The 21,748-nt window shown below is 50.6% G+C and overlaps 1 protein-coding gene across 3 annotated transcripts in view; it reads right to left on the bottom strand.

Moving 5' to 3' along the window:
* The window catches only part of ZFHX3 (zinc finger homeobox 3), a 123,595-nt gene that overhangs the window by 5,414 nt on the left and 96,433 nt on the right, over window positions 1-21,748 (bottom strand). For all 3 annotated transcript variants that reach the window (XM_077786405.2, XM_085589266.1, XM_021526901.4), the window contains exons 6-9: window positions 15,974-16,107; window positions 15,583-15,783; window positions 8,349-8,454; window positions 2,410-7,854 (exon numbers count right to left, since the gene is read on the bottom strand). In XM_077786405.2, coding sequence (XP_077642531.1) covers window positions 2,410-7,854; window positions 8,349-8,454; window positions 15,583-15,783; window positions 15,974-16,107 — 5,886 coding nt within the window. The remainder of the gene's footprint in view (window positions 1-2,409; window positions 7,855-8,348; window positions 8,455-15,582; window positions 15,784-15,973; window positions 16,108-21,748) is intronic.

The raw sequence follows: 21,748 nt of genomic DNA, 5'->3' as shown, positions 1-21,748 counted from the left end.
GGCTCCAGTCCCACTCCACAGGCATGGTGGGGACATGACCCCTCAGCCCCCACCGCCTTGGCCGCACTGCCCAGTGGCACTGACCCCGTGATGGGTGATGGGGACACTCCCAGCACCCAAGGTGCCCAGCACACCTGGTATTTTCCTGGCTTCTCAAAATTCCCAAATGATTAACACTTGTGTCAGCATCTGCTCTAACAGGTCCTTGGGCCAAAGCACTCCAGTAGCACTTGTAGGAATCTTCACAGACTGGGAAGCCCCGGTCATGGCAACTGGAGACTGAACAGGCAAAACCTAATTTATTTTGTCCTTATTAAGCTGATGTTCATGAATCCACAAACCTTTGAAGCAACTTGTTCCTTCCTTCCTTCCTTTCCTCCCTCCCTCCTTTCCTCCCTCCTTACCCATCCATTCTTCCCTCTAATGCCAGGGGCTCTGGATGCTCAGCTTCTGAGCAATTCCAGAGTTTATGTGGTGTTCAGACATCTCCCCTGGACATAGGCACCATGTTTTGGGTGGAATTAAAAGTGTAGTGATGCTTGCTCATTAAGGAGATAGATTAATGGTGGAATGTGAAGCTTGTCCTTCTTCCTGACAAGAGGAACAGCCACTAACAACACTGTCCCTGGTGCCAATTTCTGCTCTCACAGTGGCTGGGAGTGAGAGGAGTGTGGCTCCTGGAGTCACCTCCATTAGTCCTGGCTGCTGCAGCCAGGAACTAAGAGGAACGTTTTTCTTGGCAACTCCCATGATGCCATTTTGGAAAAAAACCCCAAAATAAAGCTCCAATATCCTGCTGGCACAGCCCTGTACACTCCCCAGCTCCTGAGCAAAACCCAACCAGTCTGTCACAGAATCCCACCACTGTGGTGGGGCTCCTCAGAGACCAGCCCGGACAGAACTGGAGGCATGGTGAATTTTATTTCAGGTTGTACTGCCAAAGAGCTGCAGAGGACCTCGAGGGTGGCTGCAGTTGGGAGGGTTCAGCCACGGCTGACCCAAACCCTTCTGAAACCCATGTCTGCTCCTGACGGGGTGCTGGGACAAGAATGATTTGTGACGACAGGACAGGTATGGAATGAGGCTCCACGCAGTGGCCCTGGAGATCTCGGATAAGGGCATGCTATATGTGGACACCACTGAAATGGATGTTTCCTAGCTGAATAGCCCTGAGAGGTTCAAGTGAAGGAGCAGAGGTAATTCACAGTGTTCCTGGATGCATGGCCTTATCTGCTCTGACAGGCCCGGAGCTGCCATGGCCTGACCTTTGGAGCTTTATCTAAAGGCCACAAACAGACTGTTTGACTTTCTAAACAGTTCAGTCCTGTCTAGGCAGTCACTGACAGCATTTAAGATTCATCAGATACAGTCTCCCTGGGACACATCCTGGGCTTTGGAGAAAAATAAAAGCAACACTATGGACTGAAGTGCAAAAAGGTAATTTTAGTTTTTGTTATAAACTTAGGGTACTAAGCAAACAGTGCAGCAGAGCAACCTGTGATGGGGTGATGATATGATTTGCCAAAGAGATGCTTCTGGCCGAGTGCTCTGAAACAAGATCTGTGGTGAGAAGGGTGACATGCAAAACCACATGTGCACGGGCCCTTCAGCCACATAATGAAACAGGGCCTTTGGATCACATTTTTTAGGTCACTGCTGGTCACTGAACTGCACTTTCCACTGCCAGTGTTTGCTACATGGCTTAGACTTTCCACCTATCCATGAGGTACAAAGGAAAGAAGCATTCTCAAAAGATGAAGTCCAGTATCTGCGATTAGGCCACCCAAAGAATGATGACAAATTTCATTTTTATGTAGCATTTTTAAGAAAAATCTTATTAAAATACGAATTAGATTTGTCCCACAACTACACCATTTTTTGCTGAGGACGTGCTTTCAGGTGTCATACCCAGCCATTACTCAAAACTGATCCTCAGCTGCACTGGGATTTGTCCCAGAGGTCACCTCAGGGACACATAAAGATGCTCTGGGCATCTGTCACCAGTGCTACCACGCACACCACACCTTTCCCTAGAAACAGTTTGGATTTTTGAACGCTTGGGATGGCACCACATAAACGTTATGTCAAAAGGAATAACAGTTTATTCAGCGTATTAGTCCTTCTGTTCCATTGGATAAATCTTCTATATTCCACTTCCTTGAAGGAGCTTCAGGATTTCTACACAGGGATATGAAGCATGTCTAGATGTTGCTCTACTTCAGACTTTGCTATAAAAACTTCCTGAGTTCAGGAATTAGATAAAATACCTACTGCTTTTTTGCTGTAAAGTCAACATGCTGAACAGACAGGCCAAGAATCCTGTTATCAGTCATTCCCGAGGGAACAACTCCTTGCACTAGGCACGTGCCAAGTGGAGGTGTGCCTGAGCAGGGTAACACCCGTACCCACCTGTGTTGGATGGAGTGAAGCCAGGTAAGGATGGGCTGTTGAGGCCTGGGAGCAAGACTGGAGGGATGCCCTGTAGCGCTGGGTACGCAGCAGGAAGGTTCAGAGCTTGCAGGGGCGTGTTGTCAAACATGCCTTGCTGTTGAGCTGCCAGACCAAGAACCTCGTTGGCTTTTTTGATTCGGTCCAGCTCCTGCTGAGCCATCAACTGACGTACAGTAGCTGGGTCAAAATACTCCTTTTCCTTATCCAACTGACTTCCAATAGTTTCTTTAACTTTGGAGATATGCTGCTGAGAGAAGATATGGTCACGTACAGACAGCCGAGCGCTGTACTTGATGCCACACAAAGTGCACTCTGTTTTGGGTCCCTCGTAACTTGTTTGGTTTATACCAAAATGCTTGGCCATGCTGAGTTTTGATTTCTTCTCTTTTGCCCTTGCATTCTGGAACCAGACCTGAACAACTCTCTTTGGCAGTCCAATGTCATTGCCCAGGACCTCACACTCCAGCATGGTCGGTGTCCTGTAGTCATTAAAGCATGACTTAAGAACCTTGAGCTGGAGATTAGTCATCTGAGTGCGAAAGCGTTTCTGCCCAGGCCGGTCCCCGCTTTCACCAGACTTGCTGGCTGAACCACTTGCACCAGGGCTGGGCGAGCAGGGGTCTGCAAGGCTGGAGGTCTCACTGTAGTCCACGGTACCTTCATTGTCGTACTCTTTGCTGTAGAAGCTGGGAGCTGGGCTGACCAGACCAGAAGACAGACGATCTTCATATTCAGACATTGCTATCATGGCTGCTTTAGTCAGACCTTCGCTGGGTCCTGATGTGGATTTGGTTTCGGTTGCAATCCCTGTTGCGCTGTCGTTGTCTGCGTTCCCTTCGTCTCCTGTGGTAGTGTCTGTGATTGCAGTATTGACAGAAGAGCAGTCATCGTTGTCCAGCTTTGTCTGGTCAAAGTTCAGATTGACTGAGGACATGGAGGGGCTCTCAAAGTCTTCAACCCCTTCCACCTTGATGGAAGATGGACTCAGCAGGGTTCTAGGTGACAGTTCCATACTCTTGTTCACCGGGGAGAGGGGAACGCTCTGTCCGTCGCTGCTAGTTGGTGGCATGTGGGAGAAGCTGGCTCCATCAAAGATGTCTCCTTTCATCTGGAGCCCCCCGTCGCAGTCTAGAAGCATCGCAGACAGTGTCAGGTTGTACCCAGCTCGCTTGGCCTCGTGCCAGTGACGGGATCGGATATGAGCTTCCAGAGCTGTCTTTGCTTTAAAGAGAGCTCGGCAGAAGGGACACCGTCTGTGGGCCTGGGCAGGCCCCACAGCTCTGAACTGCCCCTTCCTCTCTCGTGCACGGGTGTTCTGGAACCAAACCTGTACCACGCGCTTCTTCAAGCCCACCTCATGTGCAATGTGATCCAGCATCTTCCGTGTGGGGTTGGAGTCAAGCAAGTACTTCTGGTACAGGATTTCCAGCTGCTCAGGGGTAATGGTTGTCCTTAGACGCTTATCCCTTTGGGGTTCTTCTCCCCCAGTGCCACTGTCATTCTCTCCAGGGCTTGCACTGGCCTTTTCCTCCAGCTTTCTCTTCAGCGTGTTCATGGTGGATGTTGGAGTTGATGGTGAGGTGGCTGAGCTTGCTGGAATCTGTGGTAACGTTCCAGACAGCAGCTGGCTTGCCAGTAGTGGATTACTGGGATCAAAAAGCATAAATGGCATATCCAGTGTTCTGTCCAGGAATGGGGGGTGGATAAACTGGTTCTGTGCACTCAGGAAATGGAGCTGCTGATGCTCTTGCCAATGCTCAAAGGAAGGAAATGCCAGTTTACACTGGTCACACTGGTATGGGATTAGCTGAGGAGGTAGGTTTGCCAGCTGCTGAGGGGTGGATGTGTGAATGGGTTTGAGGGAGAGGTGTGAGAGCTGAGATGGGCTTGGACTTGACTGTGACAAGGAGCACTGAGGGGGCTGAGGAGGAGGTGGCTGTTGCAGCGAAGAGGGGGAGGATAACTGTGAAATCTTTTGGTGTGCTGAACTTGTCTTTTGTTCTCCTTGGTCCTGTTGCTGCTGAGGCTCTTGCTTTGGTTGCACTTGCTTCTCTTGGGTTTGGTTTTGCTGTGTACTTGGAGGTTCAGACTGCTTTGGTTTCTCATCTGTAGCTTCTGCTTTAGAACTAAAGGTGGAGGAATCATCTGTCTCTGCCGTGAGCTGCAGAAGAGCTGAGGAGGTCGCATTGGCTGAAGATGTAGGTGTGCTGTAAGCTTGTGAGGGCATCGGAGTGCTGCAGGAGGAACTGGTTGGAGTCAAGAGCTCTATTGCATCCATAGAGTCTTCATTCTGGCTATCATCCTGTCCATCCTCATCCTCATCTTTGTAACAAAGCTTTTTCTGGTGTTTAATGAGATCAAAAATGCGCTGAAAGACCAGACTGCACTTTTTGCACTGGTAGTTCAAGTTGCTAGTTCTAATGTACCTGTCATTTGTGAGCTCCCGTCGCTCCCCGTCTTTGCCTTCTCCCTGATTCTCATAGTTTTTCCTAGCTTTCTGACGGGCATTCTGAAACCACACCACTATAACACGTGTTGGGAGGTTCAGCAAGTTAGAAAGCTGCTCAAATTCATCATCCTTTGGGTAAGCATTGGCATCAAAGAAGTCTTGCAGGACTCTGAGTTGGTAGTCAGTAAAACGTGTCCGAGAGGACCGCTTGCTTCCCCAGTACTCCTGCTTTTGAGGCTCTGGAGAAGGAGGCCGTGAGTCTATCTTCAGCTCCTCCAGGCTGGTAATGGGAGGGTTGCTGAAGTTGTATGGGGAGTCCTTGTTGCGTTGGCGCTCCTTGAACAGGGTGTTTCTGAACCAGTGCTTGATCACTTTCTGGGGCAATCCAGATTTGTCGGCCATCTCTTTGATCTGTTCCTCACTGGGGGAATTGTTAATGTCAAAATACTGACGAAGGACTCTGAGCTGGTCATCGGTGATCCGTGTGCGTGGCCTCTTGTTCTGCTGCTGCTGGAGAAGGCTGGGGTTGAGCTGATGCTGGTACAACTGGGCCAAGTCGGCAGGCAGGGGGTCTACGGGGCCCAGCTGAGGCGGCAGCTGCGCTGGTAACGTCTGCAGGGGCATGGTTTGCATCATGAGTGGTGAGAAGATGGGGAGCTCCATGGGCATGGAGAGCTGGGTGAGCGGCACAGACGGCTGGGCCGGTGCGATAGTGGGAGAGGTGATGGGTGGGGCAGAGGTGGCGATGGCAGGAGCGGCAGCCGGCTGAGGAGGGGCTGCAGGGAGCGGAGGCGGCGGCGGCGGCGGCGGCGGGGGCTCTGGGGTCTGCGGCCGCAGCGGGTACAGTTTGTCATAGTGTTCTCTGTATTGTTTGGCAAATCTCTCTAACTGCTTAAAGGGAAAGTAATGTTGGTGAACGTGCTCTTGGTGGCTCTTCAGGATGAGGATGTTTGAGAAGAACTTGCCACATGTATCGCACTCCAGCTTTTCCAAGTTCTCACCTTGCTCTGTCTTCCCATTTTTCTTCTGCCCCTTCTGCTTGTTCTCATTGTACTGAATGACGAGCTCAAAGCCAAAGTTTTCCAGCAAGGCTTTGGTGGCGTTGCCCCTTGCATCAGAAGCAATCCGTGGAGGCAGTATGGAGGGCTCTGAACTGCTGCCTGGCACAAAGTCCTTCTTCTCTTTGGGCTTTAAGTTATCAGGAAGAGACTCCTTCAGTGTTACGTTATTGTCTCCCCTCTCTGTGCTTTCCCTTTCCCGTGGGGTTTCTTTATCTTTCTCCTTCACTATAGATTTATTCTTCTTCTCTGAGTGCTGGCTCTGCTGTAATAGGACGGAGTGGGGTTGTGACAAGGACAGCTGACCTTGCTGCTGCTGCAAGAGCTGTGGATGGCTCTGCTGAGGGAGCTGAACTTGTGCCTTCAGGTCCTCCAGCAAACTTGGACCCGTCCCAGTCAATGTCAGTGCACCACTAGTGACAGGCAAGCTGACTTCTGGATTGAGCTGGAACTCAGCACTGGGGATGTAGAATGGGAACAGAAGATGCTGCTGCTGCTGCAGCTGCAGAAGGGTCTCAGTGGTCATTGGAAAGTGCGGCAAAAGTGCTGGGTTGAAGAGCTGGGACTGCAGGAGAGCAGCTTGCTGCTGCAGCTCCTGCTGCAGGTGGGCCTGGACCTGTGCCTGTGCCAAGGTTTGAGCTTGTTGCTGCTGCTGCTGCTGCTGCTGCTGCTGCTGTTGCTGCTGCTGCTGCCTGGATGCAATCATGTCTGCCAGCTTCTTGCGGTTCACCTCTTTGGGCTCTGCAGGGGAGATGTTAGTGCTTACAGCGTTACCCAAGGGAGGAATTCCCACATTGTCACTGGAGACCTGGTTGAGTAGGCTGGGAATGGGAGTGGTGCCTGAAGTGCTCGTGCTGGTGGTTGCAAAAGCATTGCTGTTGCTGGCACTCACAGGGCTCGGTGTGGACGAGCCCAGGGAGAGGCTGCTGCTGCTGCTGCTGTTGCCAGCTCCGTTGCTGCTGCCGCCAGCTGCCTCCAGCTTGGCCGCGCGAGCCTTGGTCTGGTGCAGGACAGACCTCATGTGGATCTCCAGAGTCGAGCTCTGGCTGTAGGCCACGTTGCAAGTGTTACACTTGAAAGGTTTATTGTCTGGGCTGCTGGTAGGCTCAGGTTGCCCAGTAGCAGACTCTTGGAGGGCTCGTTTCAGTTTATGCAGATGAGAAACGGAATTGTAATGTACCAGGAGAATGTTCTTCTGTGTGAAGGACTCCTTGCAGACTGTGCACTTGTATGGGCGAGATGGATCTAGAAATTTCTCCATAGTGAAGTTAGGGCCCTTCCTGAAGGGTAAGGCCCTTTTTGGTTCTGAGCCAGAGTCCTCTTGCACCGACCCTGAATCGCTGCCGGTTGGGCTCTGCTTATCTTCCAGGTCGCTCTCTTCTTCCTTATCTTCCTCAACTATTATCGTGTGGTCCTCAGCAAGTGAGGGGTCACCCATAGCAAGGAGGTCCCCGTTGACCAGGAGACCACCGTACAGCTGCTGAATGTCAGCCTCACTCAGCTCCAGGTGGCTGGTTTCCAGGTGCTTCTTCAGGGCCTGGAAGGTGCGGAAGCTGCGCTGGCAGAGGCAGCACATGGTGGCTGCCCGGATGACATGGTACTGGGAGTGGAGCTGCAGCTTCTCAATGGTTTTGAAGGCCAGGCTGCACTGGTTGCAGCGGTACTTGTAGACGTGGCGGTCGGAGACTGGCAGCTGAGGCCGCTTGGCATGGACGTCGTTGAAGTGTGTCTGCAGGGCTGCTGAGCTCTTGAACACCTGGCTGCAGCCCTTCTTCCAGCACAGGAAGCCAGAGTCCTCCCGGGCAGTGCTCGGATCAGCTGGAGTGGGCTTGGGGTCTCCGCTGTGCTCTGCGCTGTCCGATGACAAAAGGGTCTTCCCCACATCCTCAGAGATCTCTGTGAGAACAGAATTAGAGCAAAGCCAAAAGTTACAACAGCACACCATGGTAGATCAACACCCCCTTTCAGTCCTGAATACTCTGTGATTTTTGATCTCAAACACAACAAGTATTTCTAACATTTCTTCTCTATCCTCATTCATTTGTTTCAATACCAGCCCATTAACCTCATCATGGCCCATTGCATAAACCTAAACAATTTACTTCCTTGCTCACTTTGAATATCTGGAAATTATTCACACACACACCTCCCTTAGTGCATTTGTCACCTTCAACTCTCCCTTTCAAGCAAAAGCCATTCAGCCACCTCTGTCTTCACTGCTCCTTTTTGATGTCCTGCCTATTTTCGAAAAAGAAGGCTCATCAAACTGAACAGAGTATTTGAGTCTAGGTCCCATCAAAGAGAGGATTAACAGGAATGAAACCGGTCCCTGACCAGGTGATGGAGTGGGGAGAGTGGTGGGACAGTGGATCTCATTGACCTGCACTCACCAGGCTGCTTCCCCTCCCGCTCCTCTGTGCCTGTGTTCCCATCTTTCTCTGGAGCAGCTGCTGGAAGGAACATGCTGCTGGGCATCATCACCTCAGGGGTTGTCACCTAGAGACAGGGGGAAAGGACAGGGAGAGGAAAAACACAAGGAAATATTTTAAACATCTCCAGTCGTAAAACTAGACATCAGTATTTTGAAGTCAGAGACATCATTTTTCTCAGCTCACTGAAGACTTCGTATTTATTAGACAAAGCTCAAATCAGTCAAAAGTGTTTCTACAGTTACATTCTGGACATAATTAGCAGTGCACACTTGAAGAATAATCTTATTATTAATATTTTTCCTTTATGTGGAATTCAGACTTTGATCACTGACAATGTTTTGTCATGGGCTGTGAAACTTCTTGTGCAACCAATTAGGTAGATAAGTTGAAAGGCCCACCTTAAGCTGCTGAAAACATAATAAGGCCCCTAATTAAATCATACCTAGTAAAGTACACTGTAATCTTGAACCAGGGAGCATTGCAGCACTGTTTTCAAAGTGTATCGATGCAGGGAAAGGAGGGGCATGAGAAAGAAAAGTACAAATAAGGAGAGAGGTGACAAAGGAAAGGATGAATAAGAAAGGACTAAAGAGAAAGCAAATTGTGAAATTTCGGTAACCCTTTCCTTGCTCTGACTGATGCATTCCCTTTGTTCCTCTTCAAGTATTTGGCTAGATCCTGCAACATCACAACCAGTGCAGTGCTGGGATACCACTGCTTCTACAGAGCTGGAGAATGTGCATGGCTCAGCTGGAGAGGCTCTTTGGAAGAGCCAGATGTGCACACTCATCCTGTTCTGAAAAACTGTCTATTTGGACATACCCGTCACAAACCATCTCACAGCAGCCTGCACATGGCTGGCATCAGATGCAGGACACTGAATGTCCTTTTGAATATCTGGGGACAATGTCTCACACTGCTGGAACATTATCTCACAGCACCAGGACAGACAGACCTGTGTCACTGTCACCATCCCTGTGTCTTCCAGCACAGGGCTTCCAGTGCTGGTCAGTGCCTGTGGTGAGCAAAGACTCCTCTGCAGCTGCCCATGGCACCTTGCTGACACCCAGGGAGCATTCCCCTTTCACCAGGTGCTCCTGGCGATGCCTGTGGTGCTCCTGCTCCCAGCCTCCCACTGCTGGGAAGGTGAGGCACAACTAAACACTGCCATTCAGGGGTAAGGCAAAACAAGCCTCTCCATCCTTCTGCTGGATATGGAGAGGACACCTGAACCCTGGATTTCAGGGGAGAGAGAATGTGTGTGACCACTGCATCCCATGTACCTGTCTTTCTGCACAGCCAAGGACCACAAGGCTCTGAGTGAACTGCAGGACACAGGAGCATACCTGTGGTGAAGCTCATGGAAAATCTCAGGATGAAATGGTGGCACAGAAGTGGCTGTAGAGCTGTGACCTGAGCTGTGAGGGACACAGAGCTCCCTCCCTTTCCTGGGCCAGCCACTGCATGGCAGTGAGCGCCAGGTCCCATGGAGCAGCAGAAAAGGCTGCTGACATATCCCAGGAGGGGAGCTGAATGCACCAAACTCATTCCACCTTCTACTCTAAACAGAAGCATTGGATGGCTGTGGGTGGTTGGTTGGTAGACATGAAAGGTCAGAGTAATTTCCAGTAGCTGGGCTTGGAGGAGGGGGATGAGCATGGACACTGAGAAAGGGAGGCAAGAAGAAACCGTCCCTCTCAGCTCTAGCAGCAGGAAGAGCCTGCTTTCCTAGGATCTTTAGAAATTATGAAAAATGAATCATGAGAAATTAAAAAAAACCCCAACAGAGTAGAAAAAGAATAAAATTATCTAACACCTCAGCTGCACATCATTATAGAGCTGTGGCTTTTCATAGGCATTACAGTACGGCAGCCGTCCCCACCACCACGCTCAGTACGACGGATCAGTAATTGTTTTCATACACTTTAATTAGAAAAACTCAGATGGCTATGAATAATAATGGAAAAGAGAGACTTTTGCACTTGAAAGGTTGAAGTCAATCAAGTGTGAATGACGGCAAAAAAGAAAAAAAAAAGACACCAATTCATCAGGCCTCTGTTGTCTCGCCGCGTCTTTAATCATAATTCCTGATTGGGATTCAAGAAGGCAGTAAGCAGCGGTTCTTTGTCTGCCTTCACCTTCCGTCAATTAACTCTCCCCGAAATATAATCATCAACCTCACATGCTCCTCTGCATCTTAATCTGGGGCTCCAAACCTGTAAGTCCTGCCCTATATGTGTTTAAGTAATTACCTTTATCTACCTGCATCTCCACAGCCACCATTCCTTCCCTTCCTTCCATCCTCCCTCCACCACAGAGAAAAAAAAAAAAAAAAGGAAAAAAAGGAAAAAAAAAAAGGAAGAAAAAAAAAAGGCTCTGGTACATTAAATTGCTACAGGCACAAAATTCCCTAAGGCAAACAGAAAAAAAGCTTGGAAAAAACTGCAGGGAACTAGAAATTCTAGGTATGGATGTAGGAACTGTGGTAGTGCAGCTGTGGGCTGGCCTTGGGGATCAAACTGCTGGAAAGAAGGCACCGGTCAGCAACTGGACTTGCTCTAGTCCTTGGCTCCATCCAGGCGACTCCTGTCCCTTTCCTATACCACGATCCAGGGCAGGACCTTCTGTCCTTTCATCCCCATGGACCAGCCCTGAGCAGGTGGCAAAGATATGAGTGAAAATGAGCTGCACATCCCAAATCACTCTGCACTGACTGTCTTTTTTTGAAGCGTTTGTCCTTTTACACTGAAAAAACAACTGAGGACATCTCACTTCTCTGGACCTGCAGAGTTCGCCTCATGCTGAGGCTGCTTTTTGTACAATCTGAATGGTGGAATGATGGGACAGGAAGGTGCAGTGGCCCACGGCTCCCCAGCACCTGGCAGGTGTGACAGGAGCGGCGCTCAGCAAGACAGCATTTTGTACTGCAGATGTATTTCATGGCAGTGACTGCTCCAGGGATTGCAGGGAGCGTGTTCATCTGGAGCACAGCCGTGTTAGTGCGTGTGGCTGTCAAACGCTCTCCTCCTCCCTCTCACCTGCAGATACCTGGTGTGTCATCCTGGCATCCCTCCTCAGCGTGGCAACTCCCCCTCCTCAGTTCCTGTCTACCTGTTTCAATGGCTCCAACAGTGTTTCACAACAGCAACACGTCAGTCAGTGTGAGCCACTACTAAAACAGAACCCTCAATTGTGAGTTCAACAAATGTGGTTTGTCTCCTCCCTTCCCTTCTGTTCATGCCTGTTCTTTTCTATCCAACACCAAACCCTACCCCTGTGTGGCTGCAGCTACCGTCTCCTGGCCCACAGGTCACCAGCAGAGCTCACTGCAGCATGGCACCTCTGCTCAGTCACCCCAGATCCTGAGCACAGCCTGAGCTCTATCCCCTCCAGCTCCGACTGCTAAGGCCCCTCTAAGTTCTCCTCTTGCTACCACAAAGAAGGTCCTTACAGGATGGAAAGTTGTTGGACAAGTGTCTCTGCTTCCAAGAACTCCACCTTTGGGGTCCCTTCAGCAGATGAAATGTCTTTATGATGATGAGACTCATGGAGAGGCAAGAGCACTCCACTTTGGTGGCCATTTCTATGGATGCAGTGGCCTGGCACACTGTTACAGAGGACCTGAGGGCTGATGGGTCAGGTCTCCTGCCTCCCTGCCCCACCAGTCTGCACACATCCTGACACCTACAGACCTGTCACCCCTCTGCAGAACAACCAGTGGCCCCACTCCTTACTGGTTACAACCTCCAGCCTCAACACATGGCTCTGGCCACCACTGGATCTACTGGATTTTTGATACCCAACTGCAGAGCTACTCGTGTGCAGGGCTGGAGGCTTAGAGCCCAGCAGCCATCAATATAACACCTGCATATTGCTGACATGTCCAAACAATTACTCCTGGCTGGTGTGAGCAGCCAGCTCCTCTCACACCTCACCTGCCTGTGCTGATTCCATGGACACCAAACGAGGGGATGGTTGCCCTGAATATACCCCAAAATGCTGAAATCATGTAGCTCTGAAAACAAAACCTCTAGAAGAGGTCTGAGGAGATACATCACTGTCCCCATGTCTATGAAACCAGGGGAATTACAGACGGGAGGGAAGGTTCCCCACCAGACAAAGGAGGTAATTTCCATTACAAAGAGAGAGAGAGAGGGTGCTGGAGTGAAAAGCTTCATTAGACTCTGAGAGGCAAAGTGATGGCAGTATACCAAGGTCACTTCTAATTTAGACCATCTAATTGGCAAACATGGCTCCAAATGGCTATCATCTCACAGGGCTCAGAATTAATGAAGCCCGATTATTTTCATTACCTTCATCCGAGATGGAGAATGAGACACAGAGTGAGAGGGAAAGGGGGGAGAGGGAGGGGGCGAAAAGGAGGGAGAGAGAAAAATTGAGTGACAGCAGAAGGGAGAGAGCAATAAGAAAAGACAATGGGAAAGAGGGTAAAAATGTAAAGATAGCAGGAGGGGGATGGCAGGGATGGGCAGGAATGACTCCTGGAGCAAGTGAGAAAAGAAAAAGATGGAAAGATGACTGAAACACTGGGAAGATGCCCTGAACTGAGGAAGAGAAAGCTGACAGCAGAGATGACGAGACAGAAATGTGTAGAGGGATAAGGCTGGCTGTGGGAGGAGGGAGAGCTCCCACTCCCAGAGGCTCCTGGGAAGCCGTCCTCTCTCCCAGCTCCAGCCCATCAGTCTCGTACTCGCCTGCGCAGCGAACTGCGCTTCACCCCGCGGGCCCAGGCACAGGCTGTGATGGGAAAGGGGGAGCCCGGCCCTGCTCCGAGAGGCCGAGATGCCACCGAAGCCAGAGAACCTGGCTATGTTCATCCACCAGCCCTGCGTAATGAAGCTGCAGGAGATGGGAGGACAGTGTGAGCCCCAGCCCCTGTCCCTGTGGGGCACGGCGTGTGCTCTGCTCCTCAGGCAGCCCCGCCAGCCGCTGTCCCTGCGGTGGGGCCAGGGGAGGACGCGGGGGTCCCACGGGACAGCCAGCCCGGCTGCTCGCTGGCATGAGGAGGAGGGAGCGCGACCAGGCAGCTCGGAGATGCGGAGCGAGCAGGAGCCGTTACCCTGGCAACAGACATATTAGGCACTGCAGGTTCCTGAGCGGCGTCTGATAAGGTGTTATTAACTGGAGCCTCCTCCAGCGCCGGGCGCAGTCGCTGCGCCGACAGGGACCTGGCTCGGTCTCGGCGCTGCGATTCCCTCGCGCGGCGCCGGCACCCGCATGTCAGACCCACAGGGCTCCTCACGAGAATGAGCAAGTCAGGGCCCTCCGGTGCTGCCACGCTCTGCACAAACCATACCGACGGCTCAAAACACTGTCACAGAATACAGAACGACCCACCTTCCTCACCCCGTGCTGTGAGACCTGGAGGAGGAGAGGCAGCCCTCCCGTATGTGTCTTTAGGAGCCAAAGGGAAGAAAGGTGGGAAAACCAGGAACATGCATGAGGATGAGCATCATGGCTGGGCCAGTCTCTGCCATGCTTGCAGAGCCCTGCGGCCCTGCTCTGGCACAGCAAGTGCCACACCTATGGAACAGACCTAAGGGACTGTGCCTGACCGGCTCTGCAGTGTCCTGAGCTCCTCCCATTCCCTCGTATCCTGGAGGACACAGATGTGCTTGAGGAGAGACCAGCCCAACACTCCTGCTCCAGAGCACACACCCTGCCCAGGTACCCTGCCTGGCTCAAAACAAACCCCTGCACTCCAGCATGACAGCTACCCGTAACAAACTGCTTATGCCCACTGGCCTAGGGAAGGGGCTTGGCTTCTTCTTGCTGCTCTTAAAAAGCCAAAACACCTACCACCAATATAGGTAAGAGGTGAACAAGGGCCATTTAAACCCTCAGAAGGTATTTACACACTTGAGCAGCACCAGAGAAACGGACGCAGGTCACAGAGGCCGTGGGCTGTGGGACAGGACAGCTCTGTGACCCAGGTGCACAGGAGGCCGGCAGGGCAGAGCAGAAAGGTAAGAACATAAAGGCACTTACGGAGTGGGAACTGGAACAGGCTGCCCAGATAGAATCTGCTTTCCTGGAGGTGTTGTCTGGACACAATCCTGACCAACATGCTCAAGGGACCCTCCTCAGCAGGGAGGTTGGACTGGAGCAGCTCCAGTGGCCCCTCCCAAGACTACTTGTGGTTCTGTGACTCTGTCATTCCTGTCTTCAAGAAGGAGTCACAAAGGGAATCACAGAATCATTAAAGCTGGAAAAGACCCCTTTTCTTCTAAGTCCAGCCATCAACCCAACACCACCACCATGGTTGAACTGTGTCCTCAAATGCCACATTCACATGATTTAAGGATGGTGATTCATCTGTAGTGGTGACTGCTTCTGTAGGCAGACTGTGCCAGGGCTTTCCAACCCTTTCCATGAAGAAAGTTTCCCTAACATCCTATCTAAACCTCTTCTGATGCAGCTTGCAGCTAGTCCTCCTGTCCTGTCACTTGTTTCGTGGGAGAAGAGACCTAGCCCACCTGGCTCCAACCTTCTTTCAGGGAGTTGTAGAGAGGAAGAGTGACAGAAAGAAAAGACAAGAAAACCATAAGAGAGCAGGAGAGCAGCTGTGTCATGTTGCATGTGCTTGCTCAGAAGATTTGACAGGAGGGAGCTGGCAAAGAACATCAGCGTTACAATAAATATCATGTTATTCACCCCCAGTGCCAAGAACTTTGCACCCCCAGAGCAAAGAAGGGAGAAAATAAGCAGAAACAGGGTGCAAGAAAAAGAAACACAAAGAGAAAGAACTGTCAAGAATCAAAATGAACACTTATTCTATATACTTGATGACAAGTTTTTAAATGTAGACACAACCTTGCATCGAGTATTATACCAAAGAAGCAATAGGGAAAATATATCCCATCAGCTGCAGATCTTCCCGAAGCTTTTGCACAAGCTGCCATCCCATGCACTGACCTCATAAAGTCAAAGAAATTGTATTTTTCCCCGATTTCACAGTGAAATCACTCAACAGTTGAGCTTCACAGGGCTCAAGCAGGGACACAACATACCAGGGTGCAGCAAACCTCGAGGGCAGAGCTCTGACAGGTGAAGGAGCTGCTCCCACAGCAACTCTCTGCTCCTCACCTTTGTGGGGAGGGCAGGGGACATGCCAGGACAGCAGGGGACATGCTGGGATGCAGCAGCCATGCCTGCCTACACAGCCCCTTACCGTCATGATGAGCTTCTCGACACAGTCAGGCGACACGCTGTGCAGGTGGGTGAGGTGCAGCTGCAGGTGGATCTTGTTGTTCAGCATGTCCTGGCAGAGGGGGCAGCGGAGCATGGGCTGCACCGAGTGCTGGGTCATGGCGTGCACCCGCAGCCGGTTCACGTCTGTGTTGCTGTACTTGCAGTACGGACACTGGTACATCTGCAGAGCAGAGAAATGAATCACTCAGCTCTTATAGGGGCTACTTTCCTCTCTTACAGACAGGCTTCAATAATTTGATGCCTTCTACCACCAGTTATTGCCTTTCATCCTCTTTCTCCCATTTTATTCTTTGCTTTTGGCACATTGGAAACACATTACCTGCACAGAGAGATGGGTTCTTCTGCCTTACCTGCTCTGATTTGGTCTCCTCTGAAGTTTTCGACCACTTAAAGGGGAGAGGTGACTCAGAGCTGCTGGGAAACGATATCCGCTTGGAGGATGCTGGGGGCTCTGTCAGCTCCTTCTCCGGCTGGCTGGCTGGTGCTGCAACAGAGAGCCATTAACATCAGGGCACCCCAACGAGGCCTGGGCTGGACCACGGCAGGGCTTCCATTTACTGCTTGACACACACCCTAAGGACTCGGAGCAGGGTGAATGTGAGGACTGACCCATGTCCCCAATGCACACCAGGCCAAAGCCAGTTCCTTCTTGCTGATCTCCCACAGCACGGGAACTCTGTCACTGGTGGCCAGAAGCAGAAAGACCTCAGCTGTTTCTGGGGGATGCCTACATCCTGCAGGTGCAGGAGACTCTGGGCCTGTGGCTGCACTGGGCACACAAATCCCTGGCCAGATGGTGAAGGCCCACGTGTCACCTCCAGGAGCAGCTGGACTTACTCAGTAAGGTAGAACTCATACCCCGGGCTGACCCAGGACTTTCTGCATACAGACACTTTGAAATGTGTTTGCCCTGGAGAGGGCTGGTGGTTTAGCTGTCAGCCCAATTGATGGCACCCATGCTGGCAGCAGTGGTGCTGCTGGGACAGCTCTGGCTGGCTCTGCCCGTGCCTCCAGAGGAACGCACGTATCTGGTGATTCCATGCACGCGGTCCTGCCAAAATTGGGATTTTGGCCAAGGGGACCCAAACACTCCCACTGTGATAAGCTGAGAAAAGGCTATTTTATTCAGCCAAACAGATAAATGCAAATGAGCCCTAAGGCCAACAGCAAAACACTCCACGAGTTGTGGCACTGGGAGAAGCACATCCCTGACCTTTCTCCTCCCCCGAACCCTGGCTGCCTTCAGTACATAAATTTGTGGGACATCTATTATTTAAAAACTGTAAGGACAAGTATATTATACACAGCCCCCGTCTCCTCCTCCCTGAACACACATTCATAACGGTACTTTAATCTGTCTCGAATCGACTTCAAACCCATTTTGCCCTTAATGGGAGTTATTCATTTTCACTTGAAAGGTAATATCTGACAGCTGGATATTTAATATGATGGATCAGCTGCCGATTAACAAGGCGCTGTAGCATTCTCAGGCCAGTCCCCCATACTCTTCCCCCTTTCTCCTACTCAACTTGTGAACCCGCTGGTATCTGCTCCTTGTTTCAGATGTTACCATCAAGAGTCAGATCCCAGCAAACTGCTTCCTTCCCAAAGACCCTTCTGAGCACTGGCACGAGCTGTATTTCCAAACGTACCACATCACAGAAGAGAACACAATTCCCATTTCTAACTACCTTCTCTGCCAGTCCTCATCTCTGCATTCAGCTGAACAGAGGTAAACTAAGTTCTGGGAGAGGGACAATAAGTATTACAAACAGGCAGCAGTACTGCCAGAGGGAGGCAGGGATTAGAGGATTTGATCTGGGACTGCTGAATTTCTCCTGGTAGGCTTGTCCATACCAAATGGGCTTGGAAGTGCTCCTGCTCCCCACAGCACCGCTGGCTGCATGCCTGGTGTGCTCCATGCCTGGCTGGGCAGCAGCCTCCCCGTGTGCATGTACAGTCCTGGCTGTACCTGAGTACAAACCCCAGCACTCTGCTGTGCTGCCAACTCCACAAAAACATCCAAACCAGGGGTGGAATGAGCTTGCAGTGTCAGTGCTGACTGACAGACACCATCACATATCCTGCTCTGCCCTCACAGAACGATGAGCTGCTCTGCTCAGCTGCCTGCTTGAACTGAAACTCTCCCTGTGGTTCAGAATTGGAAACGGCTTTAAGATGTCTGCAGGGCCAGAGCTGACCTTCCTTGCTTCCCATAATAAATTGTGCTTGGAGCATTGGGAGCATGGCACCACACTGCTGCTTCTCCATTGAGGAACACAGTCCCTCCTGGAGGGTTTGGGGAGGAGAGACCACTACCAAGAGCCAGCACTGTGGTGGGTGAAGGACCACCCTGCCTTAAAAGGCCCCGTCAAGCCCTGTGTGAGATGAATGGCCCTTGTCAGGAGCCTGATCCCTGCTGACACTGTCCAGTCCTCAGTGTGACCTCAGCCTGAGAAGCCAGCCCCCATCAGGCTGCTGGGTGTTGGGAAGAGCAGCTAGACACCCCAGGTCTGCCAGGGTGGCCTGGTACAGCCATGGGACAGTCATGGCTTCGGGTCCCTTTAGACCTCTCTAGGTGGTGACTGTAGCTCCTGTTGGTCCACACTGTGTCCCTGCACTGGGCACTGACCAGCTGCTCACCAGTGGAGTGTTTCTGGATGCAGTGACTGAATTCTGCCCAACCATCAGCTACCCCAGGCCACTCCAACATTGGGAGTCACAGCAGGGTATTTTCTCATCTCCTTTCTACTGTGGAGCAGCCTGCTTAGAATTAGTAGCAGGTAATTAAAATGTACCATCTCCTAAGTGTCCAATTTCATTAAATCACTTAGTCCAACCCCATAACCTTAATCCTTCAAAACTAGAATTACTGATAATTGTCCAGACCCAAGAATAACTGATTTGTTGCACATAGGATATTTATTTTAAGTATTAGTTTTTGAGTTGGCAACTTAGCTGGGAATTTTAACACCAAGACTGAAGTTTATTGTTGATACAGTAAATGCACAAAATGACACATTCAGTCCACATCACAGATGATGAGAGGAATCAAGAACTCTCTGCTACCAGAAGAAATGAGGACATGTCTTGGCATCTGCCTGCAGAACTCTTAGCCTAGCCTGGGACCTTCTGTCTGTGAAGAGAGGACAGGACAGAATGTCCTGAGCTCAAAATGTCCAGAAAGCAATGGCCTCGAAGGGCTGAGTGACACTCGGCACACGGAGACACCACCTGTGCAGTGACCATGGCCAGCACCTTGCTTCCAGGCCCAGGCCTCGCAGGGCAGAAAAAGGAATTTGCTTTAAAGCCTGATGTACATCTGCATATAGGATAGTATTGTTATTACTTTGACTCTTTAAATGGATTTAGTTCCAATTCACTGACTTAGATGGAGACCTGTGTTTCTCAACAAATATCCCCTAAATCCAAGAGCGATGCGGCAGGAGTGCTACAGCACTTCTGGAGATCTCCCAGTCTCGCTCTTCTCACCAGCTTCTGCTTTTCAGAGGAGGAGAGATCCTCCCTGGGTACACTCCAGAGGTGAGATGGACACTTCCTTCCAAGTGGGGGCCTTTCCTTTGCTGTTCCAAGGCAAAGACAGCAAGGATCCCCTAAACTGCTGCTCTCCATCCTGGTGGGAAGAAAGTCACCACCCACCTCCTACCCATCAAATTCTTTTAGCTGAAGTATCAGTGACAGCCCCTTCATCTAAACTTCCATCTCCCAACCAAGCAACATAATGGAAAAGCCAATTAAATGATTATTAATTCATGCTGCTTTCCGTAAGCCAGAGGTTCTCATCTCCCTGCATTCCGTAAACCAGCTTGCCACTTGCCCTAGAAATTTACAGTGGGGTTTCTGCTACTGCCATTGATTTAAACACCACCAGCCTCCAAAAAACTCCTTGCCATGAAGTCCAGCCGCTGGCCTGGGGAAATTCTCAGCGAGACCAGGGAACTGTGCTTTCACTGCCTGATGGAAAATAGCATTCTGTATTTGGTGGTGCCTCCTTCCTCAAATCACCTCTGTGTGTTCTTGGAGCCATCACTCAGCTCCACAAGTCCTCGGACCAGTGGGAGCTGCTACTGTGCCACACAGCCCTGTGCTTCTGCCCCCCGTGCCCTTACAGCACCTGTGTCTCTTGAAATTCAGGGCTAGTTTATCTGTTCCGTCCATTCTCCAGAAACTGCCTTGATGCAGGAATGGCCAGAGCCCAGACGGACTGCTGGGGAAGGGCACGGGGCACCCAGAGTTGCTGCAGCACTGCCACCTCCTCAGTAACACACAGCCAACATTTCCCCCTCAAACACTGTCTGTTTAATTCCCCATTCCCTGAAGGAACTTCCATTCCAATCAGCTGCTACAGCCACACGATCAGGCCAGTGCACTACCTGTTGCTCTGCAGCAGTAACTCAGCTGACAGGTAAATGCCCCATGCTCAGTGCACTCTGCACCCATCCTCACTGCTGCTTCACAGCCCCAGAAATGGCTGAATAATTTGTTTTTCTAATGCTGTGTCATACCTTCCCACCTGCAGCGAGTACCCACAGCTGAATTACTATTAAATATTCATATCCAGAAGCTCCAGACCTCCCTGCCTTGCTCCATATGAACACAAAACACCCAGCAGATGCCTCTATGAGATGCCAAACAGCACCAGGGGCTCCCAGAAGTGGGGTTTTGCTTGGCACCACAGACCTCTCCTGCAGCCCCCTTCAGTTCCTGCAGCACCTCCAATTCTGCCAGAGCCCAGCATGCCCGGAGCTCAGCCAGCAGCTGCATGGAGCCACCCAGTCCAGCCATGTTTCTGGGCTGGAGCTGCCACCCAGGAGCCTTTAGTGCTTCACATATCCTGGGAAAAACACAGTTACAGGCAACTCCCAGTCCTTCTCTCCCATCCCCTCTCCCTGGTTTCCCTCGCTCAGGCACCGGTGCTGAGTGGCTCCATCATGCCCCTCGTCCCCTTCCTCCCAGCCTCTCAGGCCCCCAGAACATCCCGGCCATTAAGTGCTCCACAAACGCCAGATATTTTAAAAAAAGCAGCAAAAAGCAGCCGGGGGGAGGAGCAGGAATAGATTTCCGTCAGGATGTGCCTGACCTGTTTTTTTCAATTTCAGTAATTAGAAAGGCAGTCGGCCTGTAGGAATTATTCATAAACTGCAGGAGCTGTGCAGTATACATTTATGTTAAACATGTCAAATCCAATTGAAATCATGCCTGCCAGCACCATACTCCATAAACACACTTTTCTGCAACAATTTCCCAGCTCTCAGCAGCCCATTAATACTTCCTTTAATAGCAATCTACCACGGATTCGAATCAGGGACGGTCCATTGCACTAATTGCTCTGTTAGGTGAGCATCACGGACAAAAAAAAAAAAATAATTAACAAAAATAAAAGCCCTTCAGGCCAGTCCTCCAGAAAGATTTCATTTCAATCTATATTTTAAGTAGACTTTGTTTCTTGTTTTTGTGGAAAAACCCCTGATATTCTCTGTGTACCCAACAGACAGTGCATTAAGGAAGCCTCTGGTAGCTGGGTCACTGCTGGTTCTCCTTCAGAGACGTGAACCAGCACCACTTCAAATCTGAGAGGCCTTGTACTGCAGTGAGCAGAACTTCAGCTGAGTATCCACCATCTACATCCTGCCTTAAACATGGAATTGGGATCAGCCACAATTCCTTTCCCCCTTGCTGGTTTGCTTGTGGTGAATCTCACACTAGCCATGACAAGATAATGTCTAACACTGAGTTATCAGGCAATTCCCTGCTCCAGTGTGGAGGCACTGCCATCTTCCAGAACGTTTCAGTAACCACTGAGATTTCTGTAAAAGTCAAGATCCAATGAGTCTTTCTATGGGATGGAGTTTTCCCCAAGTATATTCAGCTGAAAAGTATCACCTAAAAAATGTTTCTGCTTCACATTACTGCATTTTAAAATAAATGCAAAGAATTCATCAATAAATTTATTTTGCAGTTGAGACACTTCAACAAATTTACAGTGAGAACAGAGGTTTTCCCCTTGGTGCTGACACTAACCCCAGCACAGGCACCACAGTACCTGGACTGTACCCACTGTGGTGCAGACACTCCTGGGCTGGGGCAGGGAGATGAGTAAAGAA

The sequence above is a fragment of the Lonchura striata genome, chromosome 11, assembly GCF_050655825.1.
Source record: "Lonchura striata isolate lonStrDom1 chromosome 11, ASM5065582v1, whole genome shotgun sequence".
NCBI classification, from domain to species: Eukaryota; Metazoa; Chordata; class Aves; order Passeriformes; family Estrildidae; genus Lonchura; species Lonchura striata.
This window is presented reverse-complemented; position numbering and strand designations above follow the sequence as displayed.